This window comes from Geotrypetes seraphini, chromosome 7 (assembly GCF_902459505.1).
Source record: "Geotrypetes seraphini chromosome 7, aGeoSer1.1, whole genome shotgun sequence".
NCBI lineage: Eukaryota > Metazoa > Chordata > Amphibia > Gymnophiona > Dermophiidae > Geotrypetes > Geotrypetes seraphini.
In genome coordinates this window covers 112,919,708-112,942,465 of record NC_047090.1, presented here as the reverse complement: position 1 = coordinate 112,942,465, position 22,758 = coordinate 112,919,708, and the positions used below count along the sequence as shown (strand labels likewise).

Here is a 22,758-nt window from a genome sequence, read left to right as displayed (position 1 = left end):
GGTTAGAGGTAGAAGTGGGAAGAAAATTTAGAGGACTTGGGATGCCAAGATATAAGAGTTTCCTTGATTCCTAAGTTGGAGGGAGACTTACATTTTTTGAGAAAAGCCAGGTTTTCAGATGTTTGTAACTTCATGACAACTCTTATGTAATCCGCCTTGAATCGCAAGGTAATGGCGGAATAGAAATCACTAATGTAATGTAATGTAAAGGCAAGGGGGTACTCCAGAACCGAGTTGAGAAACATTGTACTATAAGATACACAAATAAAAGTTAGTCCCATCGAGTCTCTGTCCTGTCCTCCTCTCCTGTGAGCACCCAGCTTACAGTTGCACTCCAAGAGTCGCACACAATTTACAGAACAGCGCTGAGCCAGTACAGATGGGATTTGCGTGGGCCCACCCAAATTTCTGGCAACTTTGTTATGGCTGACAGAGATCCCCATGACCTGTCAGATAGAAGAGGTCCTCTGGAGGCCAGAACAGGTCATTCCCTTACTTGCTGCAGCCGGCAGCACTGTCCTTGTAATGCTGCCACACCGGCACAACCCTATCCCCTGTGCATTCTCAGTTTTCATGCATGCACAAAAACTGAGCCTGGGTGGGAGGGGAAAGGCCGGCACAACAGCAGCACACGAACAGTACCACCAGCTGCAACAAGTAGGAGATTGACCTCTTCCAGCTGGAGGGGCTTGGGAATCCCTGCCAGCTCAGGTATTTATTTGTTGGGGATTGCTGGTACAGGAGCTGGGATGAGGGCAGACCGCATGGGGGTGGGTGGGAATTGTGTGCTCACCCATTTCGGGTTCAGGTACACTCAAAATACCATGTCTGGCTACACCTCTGCGCTGAGTGTATAGCTAACATTTATTCACACACGTGTAAACTTACCAACGTAAGTGCTAGTATTCTAAACATTTATGCGCGTAGTACATAAATTTATGCTCACACAAAAAAAGAGTGAAGATGGCCAAAAGTGCTGCAATTCTTTATTGTTCAAACACAAATGACTCAACATGATTGTGTTTTGGCTCTAAGGCCTACATCAGGAGTCTATAAAAAAAATAAATGTACAAAAATATTATTATAAATATAAAGTTATAAAAACAATTACAAAAATCAATAATAACAATACAAATATAAGCTGAAGCCATAAACCTTACATTCAAAAACAGTAAACTCTCAGTTATCCAGCACCCCTGGGGATTGGTGGATGCCGAATAACTGTAGTTTCTAGTTGCTTGAGAGTTACTATAAAAATAGTTTTGTCTCCCTTCCCACCTCACTCTATCATCCCCCCACCCCCACTTGTAGGTCCAGCATCTGTTCTTCCCTTCTTTCTGGGTCACTTTCTCTCCTCACCTTCTCCCCCACTTATGGGTCCAGCATCCATCCATCTCCCCTCTCCTTCACCCTGCAGGACCAGTCAGAAGTGACGTGACACAGGAAAGGCCCTGCCGGGGCTGGCCAGAAGCAGCCCGTTTATGGTGCTGCCTTAGTTTTATACCAATTAACTGGGATTCTGCTGTATTTTCAAACGCATAAAAATAAATAAACAAACAGATGAAGGCAAAACCTACTCACTACCATCAAGTGATTGTTTGGCATATCACAAATAAATGAAATGTGCATAAAACAATTAAAGAAAATTCCAATCTGAACTAGAGGTATGTCATCTTTCCTGTATGATACATGCACATTTTTTGAAATACATAGTCTTTCACATGTATAGTGTTTGATTTAAATGTGAAAGATAGTGTTTTATTTTTTAATTGTTCTCTTTTTAAACATATTCAGTCTCTATGTTTTGAATAGTTACAGAATTTTTATCTAGTTCAGATTGGAATGTAAGGTTTATGGTCTCAGCTTATAGTGGTATTGTTATTGACTTTTGTAATTATGTCTTTATGGTTACTGCAGATGGGCAGACTAGATGGGCCATTTGGCCTTTATCTGCCATCATGTTTCTATTGTTTATAGACTCCTGATGCAGGCCACAGAACCGAAACATGATCATGTCTAATCATTTGAGTTTGAATAATAAAGAATCGCAGCACTTTTATTCGTCTTCACTGTATTTTTGTGTGAGTCTTCATCCCACAGAGGTGTTTCTCCTGTTGTGTTGTCATAAATTTAGACACCATGTTATAGAATGAGAGAAGTAAATGACCAATCAGCTAGCTGCTTTCTGGGAAAATCATTCCTAATTCCTATTGTCCTGCCATTTTCAGCCACAAAAAGATGGGGGAATAGGAAAAAAAATATATATCAGATAAAAATGTCCTTATGTTTTTGCAAGGCAAAGAGTAAAACTTTCACAGCATCCATTTAGGTAACTGACGTTCTGAATTAAATTATTACAATCAGCATACAGCACTGATCTTAATTTATTTAAAATATGCATAGCCTGCATTATCCCACATTTCTAAGTGGGAAACAAACAGTGGCAAGCAAGGGGATGGGGGGGGGCATCTCTCCTCCTCTCTGCCATATGCTCACCTTCTCCCCCCACCACTTACCTCTCTCTGTCAGTGTAAGCAGATCTCCAACCTGCTGTCGCAGAACCAGGAAGTGACATCAGAGGGACAGCCAAGTTCGGTGTGGGCAGAAGGTTGGAGATGCTGCTCAAACCAATAAAGTTAAAGAGGTGGGGGGAGGGGGGAAGGTGTGCACAATGGGAGGGAGCAGGGAAGAGAGAGGAGGGCTCCACTGCCCTGTGCACCTGCTATCCATACTACACCGCCGGGTACAAATTATTTATACATACACAATAAAAAAAAGCACACAAGACAAAACATACAGAAAATCGCCCACAAATTACATATTGCTGTAAATGGGTAATACAATTATTTAATAACATGCAGCAATGCAATAGTAAAACACTAACAATATACCTAATCCTTAGATGCAATAAACTTGAATGAACAATAATGTTCTTAGTGCCTTGCAAAAATGTAACAAGCTTACAGAAGCACGTAACTCCAAAGGAAGTTCATTCTACCTCCTAGCACCTTCAGTCTGAAACATTGACTCTTTATAAATAAACAAAGTTGTCTAAAAGAAGGAATATCTAACAGTTGTTTCTGAGAAGATTATAGACTATGCAAAAACTTATTCAAACACAATGCAGTTGCCAAAGTCACAGACTAAAAAGTTACAACAACTTAGCTAACTTCCTCTTTTACAAAACAGTGCTAGCAGTTGCAGTGTCAGCTCCAATGCTCATAGAATTCCTATAAGCGTCAGAGCTGTTACCACAACGGCCTGTGCTAAAAACCACGGTACGGTTTTGTAAAAAAAAAAAAAAAAAAGGGGGGGATAAATTAGTAACTATCTCTATTCTGTGATACAGCCAAACTGAAAGGCTGATTAACTCCAAAGAAAGATGGGTGACTTAAATTAGTAAATGGAAGTTGTTAATAATGCAGAGTAGGGTGCATTAATAAAAGAGATCTGAGATTTAAAATTCAAAAAAACAAGGTCATATAGTAGCAGTTTTCAAAACTGGCCCACAGGATGCAGAGTCTGTGGGTATTTTTATGTGCAATTTTTGCTTCAATATTCAAAAGTCAAGCAAGAATGTCGGAGAAACTCAAGATAATGACCCACATGCATTTAAATCTGCTAATTTATGTAAGTAGCTCATCTGATCCAAAATACTTATATTGTTTATTTAAAAAGCTTGATCATGGAGGTTTACAAAAAAACTGCTATATTTAGTTGAAGAGAATTCCATAAAATAAACAGGAAAGCCTAACACACACATACCGAAGAATTCAAGATATACAAAAACAAAAAACATCCATGGACACATTCACCCTAAAAGAAATTCAGTTTACATAAATCATGTCCAACCAAACTAGTTGAAAAGTTGATACCCAAAGAAAATCATATTTATATTCAACCTTCCAAGGCTTGCCTAAAATAATGCTTTCAATAAAACTTTGAATGTTTTGTAACTCATTTCTGACCTACTGTAATTTCTTTTGGAAGATTCTTCCAGAGGTTTACGGAAAGCTAGAAAAAAAGCTCTTTCCAGAGTAATGGCCCAATGTGTCATTTTGAAATGAGGAGGTGCTAGTCAAAAGTCTTGGAGAGTTCTTAGATATCTAGAAAGTGATTATAAGATTGTTTATCTGCTCAAGTAAGTTGACTCATGCCCTCATAGAGCCTTGTATGTCAGACTAGAGAATGACATGGGGACAAATTTTTCCCTGTCCCCACAGGAACTCATTTTCCCATCCCATTCCCGCAAGTTTTTTTTCCTGTCCCTGTGCCATTCCTGCAATCTCCATCCTCATCTGCACAAGCCTCAAACACTTTAAAATCTTAAATGTTTGAGGCTTGTGCGGTTAAGTCAGAGCTTACAGGAATGGGGCAGGGAAAGACAAAATTAATGATGACGGAATGGGGAAATTGAGCTCCTGTGAGGACGGGGACAAATTTGTCCCCATGTTATTCTCTGCGTCAGATAAAGTAATTTAAATTTTGCTTCTGAAGGACACTGGGCGCCAATTATACTTTTTATGTAGAGGGGTGACATAATCAAATGTCCTGGCATTACCCAAAAGTCTGATCCCTGAATTTTGCAGGATTTGCAATCTTTGGACAAAGTGTGTGGCAACCCTAGATAAACCATATTTTCATAATCAAGTCATGAAGTAAATAAAGCATAAAGTAAAGTTTGTAGAGCCTTCTCTTCAAAGAACCTCTTTACTGAGTGTTAACTGTCTCTGGATGAAAAATCCTTTCTTGACAACTGTGTTTACCGGATCTCAAATGAGAGAGCAGTGTCCAAGATGACTCCTAAGTATTTAAAGCTGGGGACCAAGATAAAAGGCCTACCATCCAGCAGCGGAGTGAATATGGGACGTTCCTTTGAACCTGTAAACCAACAGGCTGGAGATTTTGATGCATTTAAAAGTAATTTGTGGCTCTCTATCCACTTGGATACCTTAGATAAACCTCTTTGAAGTATCAATATATCTAGTAAGTGGATATTTTAGCTAATAGCAGTATATCATCTGAATACTGTAACAGTATTCAGTTCTTGGATCAATGCCATTAGTGGACTCAAAATGATGTTAAATAATATAGGTGATAAGGCTGAGCTTTGTAGGACTCCACTATAACTGTCTACCTCTCAATGAATCTTGAAGTTCCTGCCTATCAAGAACGGGCCATGCTAAGGCAACTCCAGTGACTCCAATAGAGTGAAGTCTTTCTAATAATAAATCATGATCCACAAGATCAAAAGCTGTTGTTAGATCCAATGAGATTGCTAATATCAGCTGGCCCCTATCCAGAGTTCCCCCCACATATTGCTAATAACCAAATTCAAAATTGTCTCTGTGCTGTATCCTCTCCTAAATCTGGATTATCTGGGGTGATTTACATTTGCCTTTCAATAAAATCAGTTAGCTGGTTTAAGACAATTTTCACAACCAACTTTGCTGGTAAACATAGATATGAAATTGGCCTATAGTTTTGAACATTAGTAGGATCTGTTCCTTGCGCTTTCACTTTTCCAGCATCTAGGCAAAACCCCTTCTTGTAGACTGATATTCATTGTCATGACTCTCCTGTTGGATCCTCCAGATGAACAAAATTTGGCCTTTCTGATCCACCTAAGTCTAAAGATGTCTCAGGTCCATCGGGTATTTTCAGTTCATAGCTACAGTCCTAGGACTTCGGAGAAGTTTAACGGGGATTAGGCAACAGCCAGCATTCATCCCCCCAAGGGTTGCCTCTCAACTAAAACCCTTCAATGCTCCGATTCCAAAAAGCACTATAAGGGTTAAGGTGAGGCAAAAATTGATTAGCACCTTAATAGGTCCAAATTATAAATAGTCATCCCAGCAATTCAGTTCTCAATTCAATAGTCCTTGATTTAGTCCCCTTTTCGGTCTTGCAAAATCACATTTGCAAATTAGTTCATATGCAAATTTCCTCCTAGTTTTACTCTGAGCTATTCAGGAGTCATATAATCCAAAGTTTTCTTCACAGAAGACTGCTACTTTATTATTCCAGTCTTCTTGAATCCCTCTTTGGGGACTTTCCCTGCTCAGTGGTCATAGGGAAAGGAGAGGAATTCGCCACCCACATGGAACATTATAGAGGTTCCCCTCCCAAACTGTCATCATCCTTCCCTAAATTTCCCATATTTCTCCTCAGACAGATTCATAAAAATATTCTCCCCATCCACTTGTTCTTCCCATACCATCACCTCCTCCTCAAGTAATTCAATACGACTCCTATCTTCCCTCTTATTTTAACATTTTGTTTTTCTTGGATCTTGCATAAAGGGATCTTTTCTCAGAAGTCAGGAGCCTCAAAAGGGGTTTCTGTCTCATTTCCAGAACCTAGAGTTGGAAACTATGGGTTGAGTGGGTTCTGGGAGTTATCTTACAAGTACCCTTGAGACTCTCCTTATGCTTTTCCTTCAGAGCTATGCCTCCCTCATCACACCATCAACAACAGAATTGCATTAAAGGCGTGTGAGACCCAAGACAAAGGGACCAAGTCAAGATTCAAACATGGTCTGTTAATCCCTTTTTATTATTCTATCCAAAGTATTTAATGAGCAGGGTTGGAAATGTTCCAACTTGGAAGTTATGACTGTTGAAATTCCTTCACTGAGTTGATTTTTTGTATTGTGTTGGGGGATACTATTTCTCAAGTTAACTACTTTGGAATTAAAGTAAATCGACATGAACTACTGCCTTAGGCACTATATTACATTATTGTTATCCGAATTCCCTAATACATACAAACATTTTCATGTCTTAAACCCAAACCAGGGAATGCCCCTTCTTATTGTAGGTAGAGGTATTTATGTAGTGGCATTATGGGCCCTATTTACTAAACTATGATATGATTTTGCAGTCAATGCACATTAATTGCCAAAATTGAATGTGCTGTAATTACAAAACCTCTGCATTAACTAATGAACTTCTATGAGGTTTTTGAAGAATATAAGAACACCATGCCCATTTCACACCTCCAGCAAGTCATAAAGAACACCTATGAGTAACAAAATAAAACCATTCTTTATGAATTGTTGCCTCTGATACAGGCAATTGCCTAAACTTGGCCATTAGGCTAAGATGAGTGTCCATTAAAGAATTAACATTGAGTGCTATTTTCAGCACTCAAATTTGGGCACCAGGCTTACAACTGCTGAATCTAGTTGTAATTCCCAGTACATAATTCAGATGCACATTCCTGGTATTCTACAACACTCTGCAAATTTTAGAAAAGCACCTGACCCGCCCGTGCATCTCCTATGGCCTTGCCCCATTTTGGGTTTTGTCATGTCATGTCAGTCTTTTAAACTGCTCCACTGTATAAAAAATGGACAAATTAAGTATTGTGCCATGATAAAATTCCTTCATCTGAAGGGAAAATTGTCTACCAAAATTAAATCCAAGTTAGACACCAGTGAATGTGATGAGTCTCCATTTTTAATGGTGAAAGCATAGGCTGCCTGAAGTTTAAACATGACTGGATATGCATTGTTGATTAAGAACACTTCAGATGTCTAAGAACAACAACCAGCAAAATGATTGATGAAATTCACATAATCGTGATGGAAGATCACCAATTGATCCTAAATGAGACAGCAAAGGCTGATGGCATAAACACCAACCTACATGAATATTTAGGCATGAGGAAGTTGAGCACACAGAAGAGACAGCCCCTGCTCAAAAGTGCTTACAATCTAGTCAAGACAGACAAACTGGACAAGAAGGTGCTTGATGTGAGACTCACTAGTTTGGGCTACAATTTGAAAAGCAAAATAAATGGAGAGCCTGATTAACTACTGGAAGATCACAAGATCTTCAGCCAACAAACTAAAGTGAAAGTCATTCTAAGCAAAATCAGAGTAATCTTGTAATCTTCAATGCCAATAACTTCAAACTGTCTATTTCATATAATCTCTTTAATGAAGAGTAAAATAAAACCAGAAGACAACAGATTGTATTTCAGCATAACATTATTAGACACTCCCATTATCATTCTAACCTCTGAGCACCTTACCCTGAGATGATAAAGAACAACTCCAGTACTAAGAATATCATCATCCATGGCTATCAAGTGAGGTAGGCTGGAATCTATGACGACGCTGGATTTTCTTTTGTTAATATCGACATTGTACTCTTCCATGATGGATTTCTTGTCTGCCCACTTATCTGTCCAGTCTTTGGTCAGTTGCTCAATCTGGCAAGGTGATAGAAAATGCAAATGTGAATTACAAAATATTTTTGGTGTATTAAATCTGAATAAGCCTATGAACTGTATGATGGACACAAGGAGCCCATGGCCTGATTTTATTTGGCAGTGCCCTTGAGAAAAAAATGACCAAATAGCTGGACCATAGCATCTAAGAATAGTGGTGGAAGAATGTGCTTCAAACAGCACTGCTGATTTTCCTGCCTCTTCTCACTCTTCTGCTACAGGTGCTAAGCTGAAGATCATGTATGACCAATAAAATGTTGAAGAGCCAGCTGACAAAGCAACTCATACTTGTGTTCCTGCCCTCTGTACAGGCTGCCTATTGTTGCAAAGACAGGAGGGATAGGGGGTGAAGCAGATGCAGCTAACACAAGTCTCTACTCCTGGAAATATAGACTTTGTACTGCCAGCAAAATGAGAAGAAAGCAGTCAGTATCAATGAAGTAGACAAGATGCAGAAGATGTAGGGTTTGGATGAGGAGTTGGATAATAAATTACTGTAGGAGAATGCTGGAAAGATAGACGAGGAAAGAGAACATGTTGAGGAAAAGAGAAGGAGGCCATGAAGTATGGAGGGATAGAAAGAAAAGGTGACTTCTATCCCCTTGAAGCTGGCTCTCAAATATGGGATGCATGGCAACATTTTCCTCTGCAAGATTCACCACCCATGAGGGAGGCCCAAGTATGAGTATGAAAAAGAAATGAAAAGTGTTTGAGAAAGGTGGGAAGCAGATGGGAGGGTAAAAGTATATAAGAATTGGAGGCAGTAGAAACATAATAGAAACAATCCAACAGCAGATAAGGCCCTTAAAGCCCAACTTCATCCATAAAGCGTTTCTTACTTTGGGCACCATTTATTGAATTCCCTCCTAAATTAATAAGTTACTTGTTTAGTGACTGAATATTAATGTTTAAACAAGTAATTTCTTTTTAAAATAGATACAGATTCAGCCATTTAGCTATTTTAACCAGCCAATGAATTATAAGAATTTGTGACACCCCCAACAGCATTAATGCTAGATGTAATGCCACAAACCCTAGATCTCTGCTTTACTCTCACATCTTCACAATTAGAGATCCTTTATGCTTATCCCAGGCTTTCATGAGGGGGAAAAGGGAAGTAGAAAAGCACAGGTGTATGAAAAAATGGGGTAGTAAAGCAACACCCAGAAGGATGTGGAGGATCTTTGAACGAGAGCTACGGTCTTTGACAGAGATGTCAATATTGGTGAGGGGGGTGAGCAAAAAACAGCCAGCGATGGCACAACATAAGCATAAATTTTGAAACATGGAAATTTAATTTCTATAAATCCTTTCAGTTAGAATTCAAACATAGCTAGATTCACCAACCTTCAGCTCATTCTGTAGCACTAACTCCGTCAGGTTTCCATCTCTGTCATCACTGAAGGAAGGGCTGCAGTTTCTCTGTGTGTTCAAAGGATAGAGAAATCTTTGGGCACTACTTCTTAATACTGTACTTACGCTTTCCTAATTCAGAACTCAGGCAAGCAGTTTAGTAGTTCATTTAATAAAGTGTGGAGCCCATTGACTACATTTGTTACCTCGCAATAAGTTCATATATCTCTCCTTTTCTTAGATTTCCTTACACATCCAGGATGGGTGGGGGGAGGGAAATGTATTTTGAGGATTAAAATTACTTAATTATAATATTGTAATCACATCATATGTCATATTGTATTAATAATTGGGAGGAGGGTGGGAGAAAATGATTGTTTTATGTATTACTTGTGTAGTTAATAGTGTGCAGTATTTTATGTTCAATTAATTGTATTGCACTGTCAAAGTTTGAAAATCAATAAAGATTAAAAAAAAAAAAAAAAAGAACTCAAGCAAGAAAAATGAATCAAGTATTCTGGTTTCAGGTAATGAGAGGGAAGAACAAAGAAGTCTGACAAATCCTCAGTCAAACCAGAAGAGATTTCCTGTTGCAAAACTCTAGAGTCTGTCTCAGGAAGTCATTGCCCACCTCCAAATCATTGGGGATTATTATTTAAACAGAGTTACATAGGTTGCAGGTAGGAACAGAAGGCACATTTGATTTGCCTGGGTTTCTGTTCTGCAATCTCATAAACACCAGCTGATCTCCAGTTTTCCCCTTCTTTCTTTACAACAAATCTAACCACCGATGGCACAAGATAAGCATGTGCTGTACTCTCCAAAGTCCCTCAGTTAGTTCCACAGCTCAAGGAGGAAAGGAACTCATGAAGATTGGAGGGACTATGTGCCTGATCAGTTCAGCTGTCTATGGAAAAAAAAACCAACCTCTTATAATCAGAACTAGTGCTTTACCAATCAGTAAGCAGGACCAACACAAAAATGGGTTACGCTACTCGTTGTTATAAGTAATATATGGATAGTCAATGAGTCGCCCCTTCATAGATAATGTGAGAGTCGCTGAAGTTAGAAAGACAGGTTGGATAGTACAGCTTGACCTAAAAGCACTGTTTCGAACCGAACACCAGTTCAAGCAACAAATGAGAAGTGGAGGTGTTCAGTGACTACAAAGTAACAACTTTATACATATTGTCCAGTGAAGCAAACTTCAAGAGAGCTACAATTGTAATGGCTCCAATTTGAAGAGGATTAACTTTACAAGTTAGAGGTGCACTATAGTCTGTTCACAAACAGAAAATCAATACATAATGTTAGCAAACTGGATAAGGTCTACTTAGCCATTGGAATGTCAGGTCTATTGGGGTTGAAGCAGACACTGCGTAAACTTTGGACAGTAAAAAGTTCCATACTACCGACATTGAACAGAATCTTTCGAGTGTGGAGAAACCTTGCAAATGGAACACTATTGCCTCATTCATATGGAAAGGATCAACCACTCTTAGTAGGAATTTAGGATGAGTGCACAGAACTATTTCATTCTGATGAAACAAAGTATAGAGGTCATAAGCGACCAATGCTTGAAGTTCTCCAATACTTCTACCTGAAGTAACCAAGACTAAAAGGACCATATTCCAGGTGACATCTTTGAGAGGTGCTGAGCCCATGGGCTTGAATGGTGGTGTCATGAAAGAGATATAAGGGTGACACTGACATCCCATAGCATATGAAGCTTCTGTCTGACAAGGAGAGCCCCTTCATAAATCCATAACAGGAGATTGTAATGCTGGAAATATGTCTATGGAGACATAATAAGAGTACATCTCAAAACATTTTCAACCTAAGGACATTTGAATCCAAGGTGATAAGAGATAATTGTACCATGGTGTCTTGAAGACACTAAAAGGGATTTGCCCTTTAGTGAAACACTATCTAGCAAATCTCTTTAAATAAATGATGGAAGGCTAACTGCCACTTTGGCAAATCCATGGCAGAAACTAAATGCTGCTTAATTTTCACACCATTGGGGCTAAGGATTTAAAGACTACATGCAGAAGAGAGTCTTAACTTTGCAGGACTGAAGCCTGCATGGAGGCAGAAGAGTCTTTTTAAGTCTTGATAAGGTTAGTACAGAACTATGAGAATCACTGTGCTGGACTATCTATGAAACTTGAGATGGATGGCCAAGTCATGTTTAAGGCCAGCACATCCCTTGCAGTGAAGCCACAGATGGGTGCACTGAATAACTGAAGGGCTAGTTTGTATTTCTGGTACTACTAAATAGATCTACTTGGACAGACCCAAACTTACAGAATTGCACCTGGTTCTCAGCCCACTGAATTAGTCATTAGGCTATTCCTCTGGCCAGCTCTCTGCCTTGCTTCTGTCAAGGACTTTTAGATAGCACAGGAGACACTTGTACTGCTCTGCAATTAGAAAAACATCTGCCTGTGCTTCTCCAACACTTTAGAAGGTGGTTTAAAAGTTGCCTTCAACTTAAACTTGTGCAAATTCATTTAAGACAACTGTACTTTAGCCTGGAAGTGTCAGACAAGACTCACGCCACTTTGAAAGATTTCTGTACTGCTCCATTGTGGCTGAACTCAAATTCACTGCATCTAAGTGTAAAGGCAACATCCACAGAAAATGATACACTATACTGGGCAGAGTTAAGAAACTTCGGAGAAGATTATTTTCTTCTTTTCCTTCTGTGCAAGCAAAAATCTTCTCTTCCCTTCATGACAACTTTGGAATGGGTCAAGATGACACTGCAGAGGCAGCGCCTACACTCAGCTAGGTTATGGTCTGTTCAGAGATAAGTAAGGTATGTTGATGTCCTTGGTCATTCACTGCACCAAAGGCAGAGACAGCACACCGACTTGGTCTGCAACTTTTACTTTTTTTTTTTAAATGAACTATACAAATATCATTAATCGCTTGAAGACAATGGAGAGAAGAAAATCCTTACTAACGGGAGAGCTTCTTCAGTCTGACGGACCAAAAAAAGCAAATTAAAAGGAGAGAGGAAGCTGCTGCATGTGGGAAGGGCCATACATGCTCACAACTTTACACTTGGGGCTCCTTTTACTAAGCCGTGTAAGGGCATTAACGTGCAGAATAGCGTGCACTAAATTGCCGCGTGCATTAAACGCCAACGCCAGCATTGAGTTCTAGGCCCTAACGCACCTTTGTAAAAGGTGCCCTAAATGATTGCTAGTCACTCTGTGCCAGCCATAGCTTTAAGGTTGGAAAGCAGCTGAATTGTGCTTTCTCGTTATAACTTTAAGCCTTGCCCCTGAGCCGGCCTTATTTGTAATGGGCTGAGTTTTGGTTAGGTTTCACAGCCAAAATAAAGGCAAAAGCGATTTATACAAGCTGGGCAGCATATGTCAACTGTGCATCATTTTTCTGATCAAGAAACAAGCACATAGGTGGGTAATATTGTTGCATGGCACTGGCATGGAAAAGCTTTGCCAGAGCTCAGAACCAAGTGCTCCTTTTACTAAGTCGCGTTAGCGTTTATAGCACACGAAGCATTTTAGCGCGCGCTAAACCCGTGCTATGCAGCTAGAACTAACGCCAGCTAAATGCTGGCGTTGGCGTTTAATGCACGCGGCAATTTAGTGCACGCTATTCTGCACGTTAATGCCCTAACACGGCTTAGTAAAAGGAGCCCCAAGTGTAAAGTTGTGAGCATGTATGGCCCTTCCCACATGCAGCAGCTTCCTCTCTCCTTTTAATTTGCTTTTTTTGGTCCGTCAGACTGAAGAAGCTCTCCCGTAAGGATTTTCTTCTCTCCATTGTCTTCAAGCGATTAATGATATTTGTATAGTTCATTAAAAAAAAAAAAAAAGTAAACGTTGCAGACCAAGTTGGTGTGCTGTCCACCTCCTTTTAAGCCAGCGGTAATTTTTCGGCTAGCACGCGCTAATCCAGTGTGTGCGCTAAAAACGCTAGCGCACCTTTTTAAAAGGAGCCCCTAGTTTTTTTTTTAATGCCTTAAGACAGGGCTGCCCAAGTCCGGTCCTTAAGATCTACTGGCAAGCCAGGTTTTCAGGATATCCGCAATGAATACGCATGAGAGAGATTTGCCTGCACTGCCTTCTTGGGATGCAAATCTTTCTCATGCATGTTCACTGTGGATAACCTGAAAACCTGGCCTGCCAGTAGATCTCGAGGACCGGACTTGGGCAGCCCTGCCTTAAGAGATTTAGTATGCACTAAACCAATTTAACATTTATTTAGAGTAGTGGTTCCCAAACCCTGTCCTGGGGGACCCCCAGCCAGTCGGGTTTTCAAGATATCCCTAATGAATATGCATGAGAGAGATTTGCATACCTGTCGCTTCCATTATATGCAAATCTCTCTCATGCATATTCATTAGGGATATCTTGAAAACCCGACTGGCTGGGGGTCCCCCAGGACAGGGTTTGGGAACCACTGATTTAGAAGGTACTCTTCCCAAAATTTCAGACCTGTAGCAATCTCTACTGAATTCGCCTATCTTGGATGGGGGATTAACAACGGATAATCAGAAGAGTGTTCTTAATAAGACTCTGGGACCAGATGGCTACTGAGCCAAATTCTATAAAATTCCCCAGGAAAAGATTGGGCCCTTGTTACTGAACCTGTTTAACTATATGCTTTAACTATTAGTGGGCATTAAAACATTTTAAGATTCATTAAAAAGAGTTAATAAAACAAATGTGACACAAACATTTTTTTTCTGTTTCATAAATACACCCAAAAAAAAAAATCAGGAAAAAAGGCTAAACTGAGAACAAATTGAAAACTTTTGCCCTCTGTTCATCCCTATTGCCACAGCCAAATAGGAGGTATAAGTTTATATGAATAATGTACCTATATGAAGTTACAGTATACAGTGATAGCACTTACACATTTGCTACAGCTAATGATTCTTTGAATATTTACCTCTGTGTATTGAATAAATAGTATAATGTGTAGTAGTGGAACAGATTAAGAAAGCTATGACACAGGAGCCAAATAATTCTTGAAAACAGGGTACTGAGTATTTTGAGGATTAGATAGGTAAGTATGTAAAGAACTCACCAGTTCGAAACTCATGAGCATGGTTTTCAATCTGTCGATTTCTTCTCTTAGTTCTCTAATAAGTTTCACATTGGCATCCTATCAGAAAGAAAGTGTTGTGGGAAAACAGAATCACCCAGAGACAGACAATTTTCATGTTGCCGTATAGTGTCCCACGAATATAAATTAAGATTTAAATAAGCATGCACATGGAAAAATACTGGCAAAGACTTCTGACTTACCTCATTCACTCGAGGTTTATTAATAATATTCTTTGCATTTGAAGCATAGCGTAGGGCACTCATAGTCTCATTGTAACTGGTACTTGCAGGAGAAATGGCTGCATTTGTAGAACAGAAATGAATCAAGTCAATTTGCAATGGAAGAGGGCAGAAGAGACTAATAAGAGCATCCAAACATCAATCATTTGTTCTAGACTTGGCTTCTACTGTAGATTTAAGTGTCATCTGCTAAGTGGGCACTTGGCACTATTGTACAAATGACCAAAGAGGTCATTTGTAACGTGATAACTGTTACAGCAGTTACTGTGAAAATGGCCACCATGCAGTGCACATAAGTAACTTGGATCAGGGGTTCCCTCTCCTTCAGCCCATCTCCCAGTGGAAGGAGGGAGTGGAAAAGAAGAGAGAATGTGTTCTCTTGACATGACGTGCCATTCAATGTTCATTTGAGAAAGTGAACTTCATGGTTTTACCAAACAATTTTATTGTTCACAAAACTTCAGATTTGTTCAAGAACAAACAAAAACAACGTTACTGCTGATCCCTTTCTATGGGCTTGGAAGGGAATGAAAAAGAAAATAGTCCTCTCTAAGAACTGTCCCCTCCCTTAGGCAGGCAGACAGACAAGAAAAGAGATTCACTGCAGGTCTCATTGGTTAGTGTTTTCCGTAGTTGAACTAGCCAATTTTCTTCTCTAATTATTTCTTTATTCAATACAAATTAAAAATAAAATCAAAAAAATTTAAAGAATGTTACTGTCAGAATGTTACAAAGATAGTGTCGATGTAATTTAGGACTTCTTTCAGGCCAGTACTTTTCTCTTCAGCTTAGTCTCAGGTAGAGCTGGGGACCAACACTATTAGCTTTCAATGGCAAACATCCTTGTTTTATATCCCCTGCCAATTAACTTAGCAGTGACAGTTCTCAGCCAGATGGTAAGCATTAGGGTTCCTTCTAGAACCATGCAACCACTAAATCCTAACTACCAGATACTGTCATTGTGCAATGATCAGGACTTTTCCCCCTGGATTTCTAACACTGCCTTCACAGTTTCTGAAGCCACAGCAGAACTCACCCAGGAATATAAGCCAGGTCTTTCCTGATCCTCCTGTGGTCACTAATAACATAGGACTTCTCAAAAGCACATACCAGAAGGAAATCAATCCAGAAATTGGACTGAAATGCAGTAATTTTACATTAGGAATTATGTAGACTGGTAACACAGTAAATGACAGCAGTTAAAGACCTGTATGGTCCAATCAGTCTGCCCAAAAAAGTAGGTTGCACCCCTCAATGTCCTGAATTTGTGATGGAGGAAAAGAGGTGTATTCTAAGCAATTGCCTTAAGCCCTTGGGCCACCAGAGGTCCAAAGCTGACAGCAGCACAGGCTTCCAATGGGCTTTGTAGCCCCAATTTCTGTTTTGGTTCCAGCATGTTTAACACTGGTCCTCAGAGAGAGACAGGTAGGGATGGGCTGGGCAGGACAAAAAATGATGGAAACAGGTTGGTGAAAGGATTGAGAACAAGACTTGAGAGGATGGGCTGGGGAGCAGGTGAAGGCGTGAAGACTGGAGGGGAAGGCCTGGTGGGAAAAATGGAGGAGAAAAGCTGAAGGAGAAGCAATATGGTGGTAAAAATGGGTGCAGGAGAGAGAGACCGGTGACGACAGCCTATGGGAACAGACTGATGAAGATGGCTGGGGGTGGGAGGAAGAAGGGAAGTGAAGAGAGAAAAACCAGTGTGGTTGAAGTGGGCTGAAACAATGAAGTGATGATAAACTGGAGTGATCCATATAAACAGGTTGGAAAACACTAAAATAGTTAATGTAACAGCTCTATATTTATTTTTTGATAATTTACATCAACAGGAAAATTTGCACGATGGAACTCACTGGCAATCATGATGGTCTTGGAGTTCCCACCGAGGCTGTCTTTCAGGAGCCAGGTCAGGATAGAGTCTCGATATGGGATGTATGATTGCCGCCTGGAACCGCCAATGCTTCCAGCAGAGTAGCTGCCAGGAGCACAGCTCTCTCCCTCACTTGTAATGCTATTTATGCTCTGGCAACTGCTAAACATTTGAGAATTTTGTGCTAGAAAAAAAATAACAAAAACAAATTATAACAAAAAAGACAAATGGGCTTTTAAAGCACCTTTCTTTTTTTTTTTTAATTTGAATTTAATACTTTTACAACATCATAAAGATATCAAGAAAAAAAAGGGTTACCATACAGTTTTCCAATACAACACATCGTGCAAAAAGACAATCCTTTACAAGCCCACTAAAGGGGAAACATATTTGCTTATATCAACTCAATTTTCAAGGAAAATAAGGAAATGGGTTGAGTTCCAATGAACCCAAGTCATTCCCAACTAAATTAGGACATTAGACATACCTACCATAATTCTCATCAGTAAATGAAATAGAAAGGAAAAAGAAAAAACTCACTTCTGTTCAAGAGCTGCCAAAAATTGTTGCAATTGAATGGGATCCCAGAAAACAAACTCAGTATCCTGTATCTTAACTAAACATTTACATTAAAGCACCTTTCTAATAACTTCTGTAATCTGCAAAACTTTGTGCCGTGGAGAAAATCTTAACAGAAAACTGTCAACTGATGTTCAAATGTAAAACAGAAATCTTCATTTTCACACTGGCAATTATATTTAAATAGATTATTTTTTTAATTTTGAATCCCAAATAACTAAGATTTACAAATTATAAGAAAATCCATCACTTTAGGTAGAAACTTTAGTGTTCAAACAGATGAAAACAGGATTTAAAGTTTTCCAGTAAACCAGTCTAATGATGGCTCTTCTGTTCCATTCATCAGAACCGGGCCTAAGCTGACCAACTTAAAGACACAAAGGACCTAATTCCTATAAAAAGCGCCTAAATTGGTAGGCGCATACAGAAACGGCACTTACCACATGTCACTCAAAGTTAGGCACCGTTTATAGAATTGTGGCTAGAAGCACCTAAATCAAGTTAGGTAGGTATCAATGATAGGCACCGATATATTAGGCCCGGGTTTTCATGGCCTAACATACCGGTGCCTAATTCAATCCACGCCCAAACTCTATCCCTGACCACGCCTATTTTTCAGGCCAGCGCCTCAGTGTAGTGCCTTCATAGTGCCTACTGATATAGGTGCTTACCTGAAAATTAATTTTTTTAATTGGCTTTTAATGGCTCTGTTCAATTAACAGCACCAATTGAACCAATTAAAAAATTAAGTTAGGTGCCTAGATTGGCTAGGTGTGCCGATCTGGGCGCCTAATAGCAGGCGCTTTTTATAGAACCAGGGCCAAAAATACTTATAAAAAATGTAGAAGAGCTTCCCAGCTATGCACACCACACCCATCTATAGAGGGTCTTCAAATGTAAAAATATTAAAAAAAAAAAAAAAGTGCTTAAACCTCTTCTTAAATTCTGAGACTGGGCTTGAGGCTAAGAAAAGCAGGAACTTAAAAGTAAAATGCTCAGTGATGAGTCATCTCGCACTGAGCTAGAAATGGTTTTGAGGGTGACCTGTCCAATGAACGCAGGACATTGGTGTGCCAACAATTCCGCCCCGACATTTGCGCGCAGGACAAATGCGCGCCCCGCCCTAAACCTTCCCGTTTGTGCTCTGAGGGGGGGGGAACCTCCCCACTACACTTATAACTTGTGCTCTGAGCATTTAAAACTCGCTCTGCCGCCCTATGCCTTCCCATTTGTGTTCTGAAGGGGGGGGTGAGTGGAAATTTCCCCCCCCCACTACACTCGCACTCTCATTGAGGGGGAGTGGAATTCCGATGGGGGGTGATGCACTCTGAGGGGGATGGGAGGGAACCTTTACAATGACTCGCTCAGGGGAGGTGTTCAATGCTGACGCGCTCTGAATAGAAGATTGCCGCAACTCCCCCTCCCCCCCTCACTACACTTACAATTACGCCCGGACAATTCAGCTCCCTTTGACAGAGTGGAATTATAGGGGCGCAATTGTCCTGCGCACTATTGACAGTGTACCGGTTTTGAGAGAACCAGCCTACTTTGATTCAGGGATCAAAAACTCAGCACACTTTTGTTTTATATTACATTCAATCTGGTTGGATGATAGGGCTGCTGGTTTATCAAGTGATAGAGTTTTCCCTTAAACACTGAAAGGGTAATTTTATAAGCAACTTGAGAATGATAAGCTATGTTTTATAAACATACATCAGGAAATGTAGTAAATTGATACTGGTTGACTTCTTGACATTCACCACCCTGCATTGGTTTTGTACACTGCTTTGTTCTTTATAAGCCTCTCGCACTGCCTCTCCACTATATATATATATCTCTGCTCTATATGTACAGTCTCCTGCATGGTAAATCTACATTGTTCTTCGCTGTATAAACACCTTTACTGAATATGTACAGCCCTCATTGTATCTTCGCTGTAAATGTACAGTCTCTTACACTGTAAACCGCTCTGAACTGTTTGTGGTACTGCGGTATATAAAAATAAAGTTATTATTATTATTATTATTAAATACCCATTTAAGCATATTGAAGTAGGTGCTCAGAAAACATACTGGTCGATATTAAGCCCAGGGTGGTCAGCATTATTTAAAGCACTGACCACCACAGGCTGAATTAGACCTGGATATTTAGGTGCCTGGGCCAAACCTGAGCACTGGCACCAAGTGTCTGAGATTTTTGCAGCTGCCAGAAGTTATTCCAGTACAGTTGATATTCCTTGCCAACACTTGGATAACTAACTAGGCATAGTTAGCACTGCTTTTTATGCAGTCCTACTTCCCATTTAGTTACCACCACTGGTGCTGAATATTCTGGTAGGCTATTATCTTATGAAGTGACGTAAGTGCCTATGTTTAAATTTATAATAAAAAAAAAACCAGGCATGACATATACACCTATATGCCTTCCCTGTCTAGACACTGTTGCAAAATCACATCACCTGCTGTATTCTATGAGTTCTACTGATTTTATTTACTTTTGACACTGCTGTCCATCACTATCTAATTTTTAGGGCTGTTTATTAAAGTGTGGTAAAATTATGCTTAACACATGATTTTAAAGCGCTTTAGCTATCAAAATTATTCGCTAAACTGTGGTACATGAAGAGTACCACAGTATGCATTTCTGTAGCTGGGAGCACACAGAATTTATCACCTGTAGTAATGGCCACATATTCCAGTCAGGTTTCAGGTTTATTTAAAATTTGATAATATTACCTATAAAACTTCTAAGCGATGTACATGATAAAACATAGTCATTATATTACAGCTTAAAAACTAGACAGAGTCAGACTAAGACTAACTTGATATAAAAGGGACTGGGGTAGAACTACATTAATTATGGGAAAGCAACATATATGGGAAAGTACAATTAGGATTATAACCCTCTTTTGACTTCAAATCTTAAACATACTTATCCTTTAGAAAAAGTAGAGCATAGATCTTAAATTTAGACTTCTAAAGCATCTTTATACAAAAAAGATTTCAAGGAACTCTTGAATTTATCCAGAGATAGCACACTTCTAAGGATGGAAGGCATGGAGTTCCATAGTTGTGGTGCATATACTGAGAATATCTCATTTCGTCTTGTACTAAGAATTTTTAGAGAGGGTATTGTAAGTAAGTTTTGATCCACAGACCTTGGATCAAAATGGAATATATGTTGAATTTTAAAACAAAGGAGTAGGATTTTATATGTTATGCGATAATGAATTGGCAACCAGTGGGCATTTCGTAGAAGAGGTGTTACGTGGTTGAATTTTTTTGAATTTGTGATAATTTTTATAGAGGTATTACTTGTTTATGAGTGATATTTTTTTATAATGAATTGCAGTAGTCCAATTTGGAAATGATGAGAGAATGAATAAGGATATTGAGTGCAGCCGGTTCTAAGACCTTTGCAATTGAACTGATCATTCGAAGTTTGTAAAAACAGTTTCTTGAACTAATTTGTTCATTATACAATAATTTATGATCTAAGATAATACCGAGAATTTTAATGCTCGAGACCATTTGGAGAGGAGTATCATTAATATGGACTGGAGATGATAAAGATATACCTTCATTCCAGGGAAAGAAGATGATTTTAGATTTTTCTATGTTTAAAGCCAGCATATTTTCCATCAGCCAAATATTAAAAGGAACTATCGTCCCAGATAACGGTAACTCCCTTCAAAGGATAGTAATTTCCCTTCAGCACGGTTCTTTTCAAGTGAATAGCCTAGACTCAGCCTTGGACTACTCTGATACACACTTTCTCTAGCATCACTCCATCCTCTTATAGTGGTGGCTGCACCATTCCGCTCTCTCTTCTTATTCAGAATTTCCTTCTCTCTCTCTTGTTTTATTTCCACTTATCAGTCCTGGAGCATCCCCCTTTTTTTAGCCTCTCAACATCTCCCAAGACTGAAATGACAAGGGAGCAGTATTTGCAAATGTTCACCCCTCCTCAGGTCTCAGCGCCATAACCATCCTCCTTTTGTCTCTTCATTAGACTTGACTTTTTTCCTCCAAGAATCCAGCATGTGCTCTCCCTTTCCCACCCCATAGCCCAGCAACCATGTTCCCATTTTTCAACCCCCAGCTAGCATGTTCCCCCATCCACTCTCCCAGTTCCCTATGAGCATCATCACCAGCATACACTATTTCTTATCTCCCCCTCCCTGATTCTCAGGGCCAGAAATAAGCTTAAGGAACTACAGGTAGAGAATCAGTGAGGAGGAATTTTCTCAGTGATTTGAGAGCAGGGAATACAGGGCCCATTTTTTAATAAGTTGAAAATGGAATCTTTGGCATGTGCATATATCGTCTAAGCCTAAATCCAACCTTTCCTGCCCCAGCAAGCATTTTCCCTTTTCCAGCCCTCACCATATACATTTCCCTTTCCACCTGCAATAGACCTCAACGAACTACTCTACTTCCCACCTCATCTTCTAAACCTAGATTCAGGCACCTGTTTAGCAGTTGGTTGGTGCTTGGGTAAACCAGCAGGGTCTTTATGATTTGTAGAGTTGATGTCTCTTGTCCACCAGCCTAACACACTACTTTGACTTTGGCATAATGATTCAGAGGGTTGACAATATCTTTTCTTCAGTTAGATTACACAAGACTGATGGCATTCTCTTTCCTACATGGGGCTTTCCAAGGTATGGAGAGCCCAGGACTGTAACTTAAGGAGAGCACCACCCACTCAGATTTCTAAACTCCACCCTTACCTCACTGAGCCAGAATACAGTGAATCTGGATCCATAATAGGGCAGAAGTGACTTCCAGTCACTAATGGCCCACCAGTGCCCAAACTTAAAATGGTGCTAGCTGATTCAAGGTTCCCCTTGCTCCTGGTACTGTATTTGCCTTTCCTTGAATATGCAGCAGATTTAGAGGGGATTATCAGAGATTTTTAGAAATAACAATTTACTTTGGTTTCTCAGTTCACTACCTTGTCTTCAAATGTGAATATACAGCAACAGAAAGTGCAGGTTAGTAAGAGAGCAGTATAACTCACAAATTTTCTCAAGGACAATGACATTAAGGAGAATATACCTAATGCAGAGATGACAATTCCAAGAGTAACCAAGGACTTGTTAATATTAGAACCTTCTGTAAGACGATCTTTACAGTAGCTGGGAGAAGCTCTCTCACTAAAATACAAATCAGAACAAAGCAAACATTAATATATCGAGAAAATGAACATCTGTTTGACTGCTAAGAGGTTGTTTTTTTCAGTCTTTTCCAAATGAAAAGTGAGCAAGCTTCTTCTCACTAGCAGACACCAACATCTCAATGCTTTTTTAATGGTGTCCAATATTAAATTCAGCACAATAGAAGCAACATCTCCTCTTCAACTAGATGCTAACCATCATCAAACTGATAGAGG

At 39.6% G+C, this 22,758-nt stretch overlaps 1 protein-coding gene across 1 annotated transcript in view; it reads right to left on the bottom strand.

Moving 5' to 3' along the window:
* The window catches only part of STARD9 (StAR related lipid transfer domain containing 9), a 224,778-nt gene that overhangs the window by 99,362 nt on the left and 102,658 nt on the right, over window positions 1–22,758 (bottom strand). Inside the window, exons 11-16 of the mRNA XM_033951109.1 lie at window positions 22,425–22,522; window positions 16,769–16,969; window positions 14,877–14,974; window positions 14,656–14,733; window positions 9,583–9,657; window positions 8,038–8,217 (exon numbers count right to left, since the gene is read on the bottom strand). Coding sequence (XP_033807000.1) covers window positions 8,038–8,217; window positions 9,583–9,657; window positions 14,656–14,733; window positions 14,877–14,974; window positions 16,769–16,969; window positions 22,425–22,522 — 730 coding nt within the window. The remainder of the gene's footprint in view (window positions 1–8,037; window positions 8,218–9,582; window positions 9,658–14,655; window positions 14,734–14,876; window positions 14,975–16,768; window positions 16,970–22,424; window positions 22,523–22,758) is intronic.